This window comes from Bombyx mandarina, chromosome 08 (genome assembly GCF_030267445.1).
Source record: "Bombyx mandarina strain Sakado chromosome 08, ASM3026744v2".
NCBI lineage: Eukaryota > Metazoa > Arthropoda > Insecta > Lepidoptera > Bombycidae > Bombyx > Bombyx mandarina.
This window is the reverse complement of record NC_143215.1, coordinates 8,122,504-8,137,088: the sequence shown is the minus strand read 5'-3', so window position 1 is coordinate 8,137,088 and position 14,585 is coordinate 8,122,504. Positions and strand designations below refer to the sequence as shown.

The following is a 14,585-nucleotide window of genomic DNA, read 5'->3' as shown; positions in this document are numbered from 1 at the left end:
GTTTGATCCAAATTCAACCCTAAGGTTTCGTCGTCACGATACTGATATTTTTTTATAAATTATATATGGTTTTAAGGACTATAACTCAAAAATAAAAACTTAGATAAATCTTGTATATTTACCTATATTTTATAGACACGACATAGATTACTACAGGTCAAATTAGATATTTCGTTTATTTAGTAGCTTTTCGTGGGAAGCGTCGTCTGCGTGGATTGCACTTTATATCGCGTATGTGGCCTTAGAAATAGTATGAAAGTTAGCCTATTTACTTTCACAGAGCTTAGCCTGAGAGCTCATACTGAATTTCGTTACAATCGGTTCAGTAGTTTGGTTTGAAAATTGTATAACAGACTTACTTTCGTACATATTAATGAAATATGAATTGTATGTATTGTTTCTAAATTATTATAATTCCCGTCTACCTATGAAAATCATATGAAAACAAACAGCAAATAAATCTAAAAATTATTTAAGTACTAATACTCGTCTTTGGATACTCCCCTTTCTGTTATTATTACAATTCTTCAATTTACAGACAAACCGGATTCTGGCATCATATTAATATACGTTTCAATCTCAAAACAAAATTATTAAATTTGTCTCTTATAATACATAAACAACATGGAACTTTATCAAACTAAATTACGGGCTTAGTACGAAAACACCAAAAACTCAAATATAATTATTACTAGTAACCCGAAGCAAACAATAAACTTAACTTTATCGCCAAGTTGTTAACACAAATTTTGTAAACCCGTTTGGCGATAGCTTATTTCAAAGTGAATTTTCTTGGAGCAAATTTCGAAATTCAACTCTGAGTGAGTAAAAGATTAAATATTGTCTTACTTCGGTGTAATTGGATAATAATATGGCTACAGATCAAAGCAAATAGAACTTAACGCTGTAACAAGCAACGATTTTCGTTACATCTTCAAATCATATGAAAATAGGACGTAAACGTAATAATTTATACTGTTTTTAATTCTGTAATTTCCTTCTTCTCAAATATAGACTAGGTACGAATAAGTACCTCAGAAGTACAGATTAAATTAATAATAGGTCTTCCTATGAAGTTCCCGTTTTACAACACTGGCCATTTTAAATATAATTAATCTATAGCTGGCAATAAATTCTAAATTCAAATGAATTTTATTTTTAAAATATGGATTTCTATTTTAAATTCCAGCCATTAGTTTATTTATTAGTGTTTTGTTGAAAATCTACCGTGATGACGATAATTTGAAAATTTACAATAAATTTAAGATAAACGCGTAAAAGTTCCCTTAATTGTGATTACATTATTTGGGCTTGAAGATTAAAAGTACTATATACATGAGAAGACTGTAAGCAAAGATTTGCATGAGCCGAAACAATTAGTTAGTAAATTGAATCACAAAATTTTCAATACAATTATAACGAACTGGAGTGGCAGAGAAACTAAATTACGGAGCTGGAGTTGCGCCCGACTAGGTTATAATTGAGTTGTACAATAAAGAATTCAATATAGAGATTTAATTAATGAGACTTCATGAGCGTATTCGAGATGCAGCGGGTACAATGCAACTCAAACAGTCGCGACGAACTAAAACTCGTGATTTTCGTACACGATATGTGATTTGGATTCACATCGATTATATGTTCGACAGATTTCGTTTAAATCTGCTAGATTAAGGGCTAGTGAATTAGTATGCTATCTATATATTAATATGTGAAGCAAAAACTTTGTAGCTCTTTTTACGAAAGTAGCGCTGACCGAGGAGTTTGAAATATCCCACACTTATAGACAATATAGAGAAGTGCAGAATGCTAATTTTTTTTTTTATTATGCATAAAAAATACATTAAATCAATAAAAAAAATATTACACACACACTACCGTTTATTTGACACACACACACACACGCATATATACTCGTTTGTTTACTCGTTAAAGTCTGTGCTCAAATTGAGAATAGATTAATATTGTTTGTCTTTAATATTATTTATCTATAGTATAGCCTTGGCGAAATCTGTGATTACAGAAGTAAAGTCCATGACAATAGAACAATAATAATCTTCAAACTTATAATTTAAATGAATTATGATCGAATTTCGACCACTGGGCGACCACTAGTAGTTTGTTATAGAAAGTTTCGGATACCACGTTATTTAATATTGAGATTTTAATTCCTGAAAACTAACGTCGGGCAAAGTAAAGTTTGAGTTCGCTCCCATAATGAGTGAAACATTTTCTCAGGATAAATGTTTTCTTTATTAATATTATCAGATACATTTTTTTGGTTGGCTACAACGTTGCTACGTGTAACAATAACTAATACAGAAAATTTACAGAGCATTAAACTAACTACACTGTCCAGTTTTTTTATATTAAATTTACTTAGATAATATTTCTTTTCTTGACAGCGGTTGAATAGTAGACACAGACGCATTATCTTTACGTGAGCCAGACAAAGTAGATAATTTCCGCATGCTTACCCTTGCGCCAGAAAGGCGAATAGACACCTCTTTCTTTTTTGGATTTACGGATAGTGAGCACTAAAAGATTACACCTTAGTGCACTTTTAGCCACATGCAAGCTTTAGATTCAAACTAGTTTGCTCTCTTTGTTACTTGCTGCCTTATTCGCTAGAACACACAGGCATTTAATCCGAAAAGATTACTTTAATGACACCAGTCTGGTCAGACAGATTCTATTTCTATACCTAATCAATCTAACTTAAATAGGAAAACCACCGTGGAATACTACTCCATTAATATGATTGTCTATACTAATATTATAAAGAGGAAAGATTTGTTTGTTTGTTTGTTTCGAATAGGCTCCGAAACTACTGGACCGATTTGAAAAATTATTTTTCCATTAGAAGCCGACATTGTCCTTGATGAACATAGGCTACTTTTTTAAAAAAAAATTTATTTTATTTTTTTGGTTTCATGTGTGTTTTAATGTTTCCGAAGCGAAGCGAGGGCGGGTCGCTAGTAATCAATAAAATTGTTCCCGGTCAACAGATCGTTGCAAAATAATTTTATCTGGTTCGCTATAAATATGCATGAATATCTTCCTCTAATATCTTTCTTAGAAATTGCCGCGTTTTACCACAAATCTATATATATAAAAATGAATTGCTGTTCGTTAGTCTCGCTGAAACTCGAGAACGGCTGGACCGATTTGGCTAATTTTGGTCTTGAATTATTTGTCGAAGTCCAGAGAAGGTTTAAAAGATAGGTAGATAGATATGAGAATACTCGGAATTAAATAAAAATAACAATTTTGTTTTCCCTTTGATGTGTCTCCCGTCGGACGGATTTCTTTTGTTTGTTTTAAGTTTATTTTATACAAAAGTTTAGGTCTTTTATTTATCGATTGAGGCACTACGAAGTCTGCCGGGTCAGCTAGCATTATAATATAATTGTAATGCCCCTAACACGTAGTCGTAAAACGATTACCCGAAACCTTTCTCCGTTCAATCGCGTGCTTTTTTAGGTTTTCATTCGTAAATTCGCCTCCAGCTAGCTCGTTCTGTAAACGAACTCCAAATATCTGAATCAGACTTGATTGAATCGCAGTCGTGCCCGCGGGAATGGAGTTATTTTCCAACCTATTTCATGCCACGTCGGAACGATTCGCAAGTCACCGTGCTCTCGTGTTTGTTGTACCCCTCTCGAGAAATTTCTTACAGTTCGTTTAATTGTTTGCGACCGTTGTTCCGTGATGTTTATATGTACATAATAATAATATGTCGCCGCTCAGCGTAAATAACGTACGTCAAAAACGTTCTGCGAAGAAGCATGGTTGTTGTCTGCGTGAAGTGTAATATGTCAGTCAATACGTAATTCTCGGAACTATTGAAACTCATATGAAATTCAATCGGACCTAATAAAAAATCATCAATGTTACTCGTTTTGATTGTTTCGAATCTCTTATGGTTCGGTCAGTGGCAAACGCACGCACAACGCGCCGTACAGTCATCAATCAAAGTCATCGGACACGCCACCCTTGCAGCCACACTAATTTACCCTCGTAATACAGGTAAATGCACTTTTACCACCCGAATAACCCCTACAACGGGGTAACAAGTAATTCATGAAAATGGGAAGGTTTATCACAACAACAAATTTCAAAGTATATTGTTTTGCTATCTTTTCTATTTGCATACGTTAGCCATAATCCATAAATTACATACATTGAATTTTAATTGAAGTTTCAAATATGACTTAAATTTCGTTTAATAAATAATAAGAATCTTCGTAACTATAATTAATATTACAATAGAATAAAAGCGTTTAAGAAAACATTTATGTTTAAACTGTAATTTAGTGCCGGAAATCTAGTGTTATCATTTATAATGGCCTTCATTACGTACTATCAAATCAAAATACAATCGTACATACATATTATCAAACAGTCGTAAATCCATGAGTTACCGAGATGACTCACACTACGATACTGTTTAATATTCTCATATTGTTTTCGCTCTTTCACTATTTATTTTCACAGTTCGATAATTTAAAATATTAAATTATATATATAGTTTTGAAATTAGGAAGAAAGCATTGGCATCCGTCGATAGCTTTCTTATCTTTTCGTAAAATATCATCAAATGCAACATATTTGCGATTCAAATCTTATTTTGCCTGTGTGTGTGTTTATCGAAATAGATGGTTGAACGAACCTATGTTCTATCTGGTGTTCAATTACCGGATCATATAGACATCACAACGGCGACACATAATGTCGAAATCACAATTTTCATTACCACCACTTTTCAAACTAGAACGCTTTTCGGCAGTACTGGTCGGGCTGGTGATGTCTAGCTGTGAAGCATAAATAAGGAATACGATAAGAGATGTACCAAATAACTAGACACCCGTATACAGGACACACATCCCGAAGGTTTTACACAATGGGTCACTAATCGACTGACGCGACGCGCAGAGATCGGCAAATGGGGGCGGATTCAAAATTTAATTTGATTAATACTCGACTGTCGCATCGTATACACAATCATATTATTAATCTGTAAAAGTAATAATAATAGTCTACATATATCGATTTTTGACTTGGGTCGCGCGTCGTTTTCAGTATCATATCAAATTAATTACTCAGAAGTTAGTTTTATTATAGCCAGATTAAAGAGGACACAAAATAACTTTTCTCCAAAATAAGTACTATTTTATACTAGTAACCGAGGCGTACATTTTTTTCTATATTAACTCGAGCAAAGCGCCATATAACAAAAAGTTAGTTTCACATAAGATTACAAAAAGAAACTACAATCCTTATGTACTAAATATTAATCAATGTTATATATAGCTTTCATAGTCCAACATCTGGTGTTTTGCATCTAAAATACATTTGCACTTCGCGCGAGATAAAGCCATTATGTTCGTTTCATGAGAAGAATATAGAAACATGCTTTATTCCTCTTTATTCTATCAGAATATTTATACTTCATTCAAGACATAAACATTTTATCATCGCAATACATATTAGCTACAAAATGGTCGCACGCTAGGCGACGCGAGGGCGTATATAAGAAATCAATAGGTATGCGTCATTTATTTTAACTCACACAACGAATTTTGTGTATACAGTTACAATGGCTTTTATCTACAATATCAGTTCTAACCGCCAGTAATCCCTATCGTCGAGGATTTACCAGCATTTCGAAATACTCATCTGGCGTCCCTTTTTTTTTGCCACCCGCAAACGATTCGAACAATTTTAATAAATAAACATCTGTCGCACACTCTGTTGACAAATAAAAGGTGTAGATCTGTTAAATTTTACAATGTTTTTGTAATACTTAAACGCTATATTGGAAATTTATTTTAAAGTATAGGTATATACGTTTTAAACGCCGTGTTGTTTTCGATAATTTAAATGGAAAATTTAAAAATAGAATTGAATAAAAACGATAAATATGTAAGAGTAATATGACGATTTTCACTGGTGGTAGCATCTCTTGGGAGTCCGCACGGGTAGATACCACCACCCCGCCTGTTTCTGCCTGTTTCTGCTGTTTCTGCCGTCCACACATCTAAGCAATAAAAAAAAAAAAAAAAAAGTGCCCTTTTCGAAATTGCATATTCAATTAAAGATCGATTAGATTCACCAGTATATTTATGTGCTGCTTTTACTTTGAATATTTCATGGCACACCGCAGAGTCAGAGAAAAGTATTTTTATGGCCCTAAAGAAAGGCCACGTTCATATTTGGGCAGCCACCGAGGCTCGCGGTTGCCACAGTTCGGCGACACCATTAAGGCATTCTGTCCACGAGCAAGCAATAAATTTTCTTCAGACTGTGAACTGCATGCGAGAAACTGCGTTTCCTACTGAAGCAATTATTACTCGGCTTCAGTTTGCTAGGCTTTATGGACTTCAACTTCAAAGAAATGTTTTCATTGAGAATCGTATAGTAATTCGTATTGACTACGCAGAATTTCCAGTAGGACTAAAATAATTATATTAGGGATGATATTTCATAGCTATATAATATGTAATTGAAACACACTTAAGCGTTGTTAGATTAAACCTATAAAAATATAGTTGTTTCAAAGTACATTTTGAGTAAGTTAAAAATTGATACGAAATACTTTTCAAAGATGTCGCATAAAAATGTGTCCCGTAATTTGTTGTCAGGTGACTCAGAATAAATTTAGGATTTCATTAAACGTAATATAAGTTTTCAATTATGTTTATTTTGGGTTATGATTATTTTCAGAAATAACTTATCAACAATAAAAAATAGCATTTTTTTAGCGATTAAGCCCTGAAGGTAGTATTAATGAAATTTTGAACAATTTATTTTTGGGATATGAAATAATTTCAAATACAAAGGTTAAAACACTCATCCTAACTACGGGATTGGCTGTACGTCGTGTTGTATACTATATATATTTTTTGTGTGTGTTAAATATATCATATGAGTATCTTATATGTTTTTCTGTTGGTTTTAGCCACGAATTAGCGACGACGAGTAGTTGAAATAAATATGTTTCACAAGTTTTTTCATACCCGTCGTCATTAAAACACTAAACACACCATAACGGATCAAATGACCCATTTTGAACTTTTGCATTTAAAATGCACGTATCATCTTATTCCTTTTGCACATTTGACTTCATTACTTTTTCTTACCAATTAATCTACAATTATTATACTACTAGCTGACCCGGCAGACTTCGTAGTGCCTCCAGTCGATGAATAAAAGACCTAAACTTTTGTATAAAATAAACTTAAAACAAACAAAAGAAATCCGTCCAACGGGGGACACATCAAAGTAAAAACAAAATTGTTATTTTTATTTAATTCCTAGCATTTTCATATTTATCTACCTTTTAAACCTTCTCTGGACTTCCGCAAATAATTCAAGACCAATATTAGCCAATCGGTCCAGCTGTTCTCGAGTTTTAGCGAGACTAACGAATAGCATTTCATTTTATACATATAGATTTTTTGTTTGTTTTGGTCTCTTTATTTTGAGTAATATTTGTCGTATAACGTTATCTACCCGCTATGGTAGATATAGGTACCAATAAGCGTTGGTATGATTAGTGTTAATAGACAATTTAATTAAAAAACCAATAAAACGAGTGCTAGGATTGGATCGTAGCAGCTACGCTGCGGCGGTGTGCAAATGAACCGGCGCGGCGTACGTCGAAGGACGCGGCCGCATTCCGCACCACACCAACACACACGAGACGACACACATACCGACACGTACCCACACGCGCGCCTACAACTACTAATGATAAACTACACGAGTCGCTTTTGCATTTGCACATCCATCGGTAGAACGAATACGCTAACACCGCTAACATCGTCCTTTTTCGTCCATCGTATTTTGCCTTTGAATTGTTTAAATTAAATATACTAGTGGTCCCCCGGTAGTCGAAATTCGACTATAATTAATTGGAATTGTAAGTTTGTACACTATTATGATTGTATTTTATACTTCTTTAATCGCAAATTTCGCCAAGGCTACATAAAAAAGTATTAATAAAGACAAACAATATTTAATCTATTCTCAATTTGACCACAGACGTCAAGAACAAAAGTTTGACAATAAATAGTATGCATGCGTGTGTGCGTCAAATACATGGTATGTAGGGTGTGTAATGTTTTCTTTATAGTTTTAATGTATCTTTTAAACATTATTTAAAAAAAAAATTAGCCTTGTGCACTTCTTCTTTAAATTCTCTGTAAGTGTGGGAAATTTCATACTCCTCCGTCCGCGCAATTTTCGTAAAAAGGGGTACAAAGATTCTTAGATTAGTATAAATGCATGAGCTCCACCGTTTTAACGTCGACCCATCTGATATTAAACGATTACTGGAGTTAGACTTGGCAATGTTAATTTTTCCGACAAACTTATCTTACTCGTAAAAATCTCAGATTCGAACAAATACAATCCCGCTTTGAAGCCGAGTGTTATAAATCAGCAGGACTTCGTACTCACTCGTACGGACTGACGTCACGCTCGTTGAAAATAATTTAATTTTAAACAAAAAAATCTAATAATCTAATGAATTTTTTTTTATTGACCATGTAGGCAGACGATCATACGGCCCACCTGGTGGTGAGTGATTACCGTCGCCCATGGACTTCAGCAATGCCAGGGGTAGAGCCAAGCCGCTGCCCACCGCTGTCTCTCTATATTATTTCGTTGAAACCGGAGCACAAAGATAAATCTGTATATGTGTAAAGCGGAAACAGTTTAATCACGCAGCCAGTCCCACAACGCGGGCGCTAATCTCGCGGGCCGCCGTCAGCCGTCGCCGAAGCGAATCGCATACAAATGCGCCGCCAGCCTCAACAAAAAACTGCTGAATAATATCTCCTGCCCGCTCTATCCGCACGAGCTTCCACACATAATCAAGCAGTCATGCCCCGCAGCACGCTCTATGCATTTTACAACCTCATCTTGCACATCGTATCGATCTCGTTCAAAGTGTATCTCGTATCTGAAATAGCTAGTGGTCCCGCAGTAGTCGAAATTCGACTTTAATCAATTGAAATTTTATGTTTAAACATTATTATATTTCTATTGTCAAATAATATTATACTTATATAATATAATCACAGATTTCGCCAAAACTACACTATACATAAATAATAATAATGACAAACAATATTCATCTATTCTCAATTTGACCACAGACTTTAAAAAAAGTTTGACAATTGACAATAAACAAAGAGTATATATATATGTGTTGTGTCAAATACATGGTAGTGTGTGTAATGTTTTCTTTATTGATTTAATGTACCTTTTATGCATTATTAAAAAAAAATTGTCTACTTCTTCTCTATATTCTTTATAGGTGTGGAAAATTTCATACTCCTCCATCCGCGCAATTTTCATAAAAAGGGATACAAAGTTTTTGCTTCGCGTATTAATATATAGAGATAGTAAGTACAGTTGTTGCAATATTTGAAGCCGGCGTTGTATCGGTATTTCGTCTCATATTGCCGTCATGTGCCAACTGCGTCACCGCTGCGGATCGAGTGACATCATGCCAGGTCAAAGGAACATAAACATTAACAACACATTTGCATTGTTTTTTCTTGATGCAATTGTCATGTTCTCGGCGTATTAGTTATAAAAAAATTTGAACCACGAACTGAAGAGGATTTTTTTTATCGTTTTACAATAATTAAAATTGAAAAAGAATCAACGAAAACATAAAAGAAAATTTAAACAAACATGGAGTTTTCCTTTCTGTTTACCGAAACTTTCACTAACTTTACCGAAATAATTTATCGAATAATTTAATTAATTTATTCAGAGAGAGTTTCATCGATGTAGTCGTACTAAATAAAAAAAAAAAACTAGAAAAAGTTTTGAGGTAACGCACATTAAATAAATGCAGATACTCGAATTGAGAACCACCGGTTCTGAAGTCGATAAAAAAATGGCGCAAAACTGTATTTTCTGATATAGCATCAAATGACTACATAACATACGCACAAATTCAATATATTGACTACAGTGCATTTGAAAGTCCATTCAGAATTCCGAGAGGACAACTGTGCTCGTCATTACGACTGTTCGTGGCTAAATGCGAACTGGTAATCAAAAATAGGGGCGTTAGTGTGGGGGCGGGTGGACTTTGACTAGTTGAAATGTCCGAAACAGCTTTTAATTTTCAGAGCAGTCTTCTTGAATGATTGACGTCTCGTCTATGATCAGCTCCATTCAGCTCATATTTCTTCTTACGCGAAAATTATTATCAAGGATTCGTTAAAAAAAATTAGTTTTATTTAAAAATTGCTGAATTGCATTTCAATTGCCTCCAATTAATGTAAATTAAATACTGCAATAAGGGCCTTACAAATAAATGCTGATATTTATCCGAAATTATTTGAAAGTTAGTTCAGGATTCACCGAAATTCACTAGTTTATATTAGGCTTCCCAGTGACTGGGCTCATGACTGACAGCTGTAAGTAAATGGCAGTTAATAACTTAAAAGTGTCAGGCTTCTTCGTTAACCGCGCACTGTAAATAGATTGTAAAAACTGGCAAATCTTTTATGGTACATAATGACAATACTTTTAAACTAAGAATTAAATTTCAGTTTATCAGTGCTTAAAACACTATTTCAAGCCTTCACAAGACAACGACACAATTAGCTCATTTTAACTTGATCCATTGAAAATAATTTTAAGCTGATACGGAGTGGACATGTAATAAAACTTAATACTACTTGAGTGTAAAAGACCCTGCGTCGCTTCGTTCTCGTGAAAGCCTTAACAGCTACTCCCCCGAGACAGACCACGGGGACCGATTTTATTGCCTCTTATTGGCTAGTTTCTGAAGTGCGAACTTTAAACTTAAGTAATAACAACGTCAATAGAAATAAAACGTATTCGACCGTGATCCGAGTACGTATTTCCTGTTAACGACCGGTGAAACTACAGGTGAAACAACATTCGGACTTTCACTGAAATGCAATACACAGCAAAATTACAATACGGATCGAACGATTACCAAATTGAACCTGAATTTCGAATTTTCGGACATGTTTGTGTCGATTTCGTGGTCACCACAAGTTTCACTAAACAATAATTTTGTTGGATAGAAATTAGTCTTTGCTGGGAACCATTACGATTCTGGATGTTTTAGATAAAACAATTTCAAACTAGGTACATCGCATAATATATAGCAAAGTTGCTTATGTATACAAAGAATACTAAGAATAAAGAATAAAAATAATAATTACGCATTATGAATTGCGTTACTTTCTATTTCAAACTACTCCTTTATTTCGATCTCATTGTCTAGTATCTCAAGTCTCCCAATTTGTCTTATTAAAATATTGAATCATCCGTAACCCAATGATAAGATGACCGGTAAACTAATAGTAATAGGATTAAACAATGATTCACTTTTGAAACAGATACCAAATTCAAATGTTTAGTGGAGATAAGATTGTTTTAAAAAAAAACATAAGCTAACTTTACGAAGGACATTGACCGTAGGTAGGATAGTATATACATACAGCAAAGTATAGTTATAAAGCTCAAAAGACAGGAAAAAAAAAGCGTAACTACTAGTGGAACGTATGGAATGGACATATAAAAACCTAAAGCTATGTAGAAAGCTTGAAAATAATGAATATTTTCCGATGGAAATATAATAAGAAAGATTGAAATTAATTTGCAGAAACTAGATGCGACATTCTAGATATTGATATTTCTCTTCCAGTTAGATTAAATTTCCCTTAGCATTGGGGGAGGTTCGGGTGGTGGGTAGGCAGCAACAAGCTGCGCCCGGCGTCGAGACGGAACCGGCGCGCCGCGACGACGCCACAAACCCACTCAACATAAAACTAAATCACCCACTACTGACGAGAAAACGTGATGATAGCTCTCAACACAAGCCGCCCGTGAACAGACTCGAGTATCCATTCTGAGTTCTGCTTCTTTTCTTCCTTTTTATTTGTTTTCTTCGAAGACTTGCTACGGTGTTCATAATTACCAAATATAGCCTAAAGTTTTTTTTTCTTTTACCCTAAATCCTTCGAATCGATGTTGCTATGAGAATAATTCCAAATTAAGTTATAAAGTTGGAATCAGTCCAAAATCCATATCGTCTCGACTGTATCGACATTCTACCCTAATTCCTCAGTCGGACACTCCCACGCACACTAAGCGGATTGGAGGCTTATCGCTTAACAGGCGTGCTTACTTATATTCCTTTTTTCAATGGCAAAAAATAAATAGTTATAAAGTATAAGAACGCTACTTTAGAAGAAAAAACGACAACAAAGCGCTGATCCCTCGAGCTTTCCTAGTGGGTTTTTCGAATTCCGTGACTCAAATAATTAAGTGTAAAGATGGGGGTCGCCGGGTAAAATTTATACATTGTTATTACCACTATAAATCTCATTTTCGGTGAACGCACTCATCCGGAATAACAAACAGGTATTCGTTTGAGAAAATTTCATTTCACAAAATGAATTCTAATGTTTGAAAAAAAATGGCCACCCAAGTATCCAATTTTTATAATATTACTAGCGACCCGCTCTCGCTTCGCTTCGGAAACTGTAATTATTATTGATTTCTCCACTATTTAATGAATGTTATTATATATATAAACCTTCATCTTCAATCACTCTATCTATTAAAAAAACCGCATCAAAATCAGTTGCGTAGTTTTAAAGATTTAAGCATACATAGGGATATAGGGACAAAGAAAGCAACTTTGTTTTATACTATGTAGTAATATGTGCCGATGTCAGAGGATTTCAATCATTTTAATAACTCAAAAAATATTGGTAAGAAATGTTTATAGCTTTAAATGTAATCGTGCATAACAGTCATGATGCGAGATATCATGTAATTGCGAAAGTGTGCAAACACGCTCGTTCGAGGCTCTCGAATGTCGAAGCGCGGACTAGGAGTTTTAAAGTGCTAATAAATAAAAGGATGTTGACAATTACCTACGTCATTTATTACGCAATACTTTCATACCCATAACTATAATGTCTATGAAAACGGATACCGTTTTTGTGTTTCTTAAATAACACGAGTATTCAATAAAATAAAATAAAATTCAAGTCGTCGTGGCCTAAAGGATAAGACGTCTGGTGCATTCCTATCCAGCGATGCACTGGTGTTCGAATCCCGCAGGCGGGTACCAATTTTTCTAATGAAATACGTACTTAACAAAAGTTCACGATTGACTTCTACGGTGAAGGATTAACATCGTGTAATAAAAATAAAACAGCAAAATTATATTTTGCGTAATTACTGGTGGTAGGACCTCTTGTGAGTCCGCACGGGTAGGTACCACCACCCCGCCTATTTCTGCCGTGAAGCAGTAATGCGTTTCGGTTTGAAGGGTGGGGTAGCCGTTGTAACTATATTGAGACCTTAAAACTTATATCTCAAGATGCTCCTGTAACTACTTAACACCAGGTGGACTGTGAGCTCGTCCACCGATTTAAGCTACAAAAAAAATATTTTTTTTTTATCTGAGAGCTTAATTTTATTGTTGTTTGTTTATAGATAAGCGGCGGTTGTCGATCTGCAAGCGGTGCGAGCGTGGGCGCAGTGACGGTCGCGAGCGCAGGCGCGGGCGCGGGCGCGTGCGCAGCGCGCATGGCTAGCGCGGGCGCGCAATATCGCGGCGGCGCGCAGCAGTGGCCGGCGGCCTACACGCCGCAGCCCTGCCGCTACCCGCCGCCTCAACCCCAGGCTTACACGGCGGCCCCTAGCCCTTACACGCCGCACCAGGTAACTAGCAATTGAGACCAGTATATTCGGTGTACCAATATACTACGTTCCCCCGGAGTAGTGCTCATTATTACACTCATCCACAGTGTATTTCCAAAAATAATGTATACCGTTGAATCCTATTTCCTTATTCTGAGTCTCCCCAGCGCTATGACATAAATCCTTTCAAACGAGATTTGAAAGAAATCGAAGTGAAAGAAATCGAATTCGGTATGGAAATAGTTTGAGCCCTGGGAAACAATATAGACCTTTCATCCCACTGCTGTGCACGGGTATTCACTAACGCGACACAAAATTTTAGTCTTTGCGAACGAAGCTGCGGTCAGAAGACTGGTATTATTATAAATTTGATATTCAAAATCATTATAGCAAATAAATTCATTCCCTCCCATAACTCATAACATAACATAACAAATAATAGAAACTAAAATAAATCTCAAACAATCCATGTAATTAAAAATTATGTTTGTCCTCTTTCTATGCGTTCTTGAACAATTTGTTGAAGCACGTTAAATTTGGGTTTTACGCTCCCGGGAAGTTTTCAAGAAATCGATATTTTTCGTTGATTATTCAGTGGTTTCACTAGTGTCTAATAAGATTAACGACTTCAGTAATAATATGTAAGTTAATGTTTGATGACGTCGATTGGTGAGTACTCCAATGAGTATGATAAACTTTACGATTAAATTTACGAGCGCCATACCGAAGTATTTTCACTTTTTATTATGACTCAAACAATAAATTTAAGTTCTCTTCTTCTTTCTCCACCTTATCCCACCAGGTGGGGTCAGCACAGCTAATTTTTCTTTTCCATTCTCTTCTATCAGCCGTCATCCTCAACA

At 35.1% G+C, this 14,585-nt stretch overlaps 1 protein-coding gene across 3 annotated transcripts in view; it reads left to right on the top strand.

The window, feature by feature from the left end:
- Positions 1-14,585, top strand: part of shep (RNA binding motif single stranded interacting protein alan shepard) — a 153,390-nt gene that overhangs the window by 118,554 nt on the left and 20,251 nt on the right. For all 3 annotated transcript variants that reach the window (XM_028186950.2, XM_028186951.2, XM_089729166.1), the window contains exon 2: positions 13,516-13,743. In XM_028186950.2, coding sequence (XP_028042751.1) covers positions 13,516-13,743 — 228 coding nt within the window. The remainder of the gene's footprint in view (positions 1-13,515; positions 13,744-14,585) is intronic.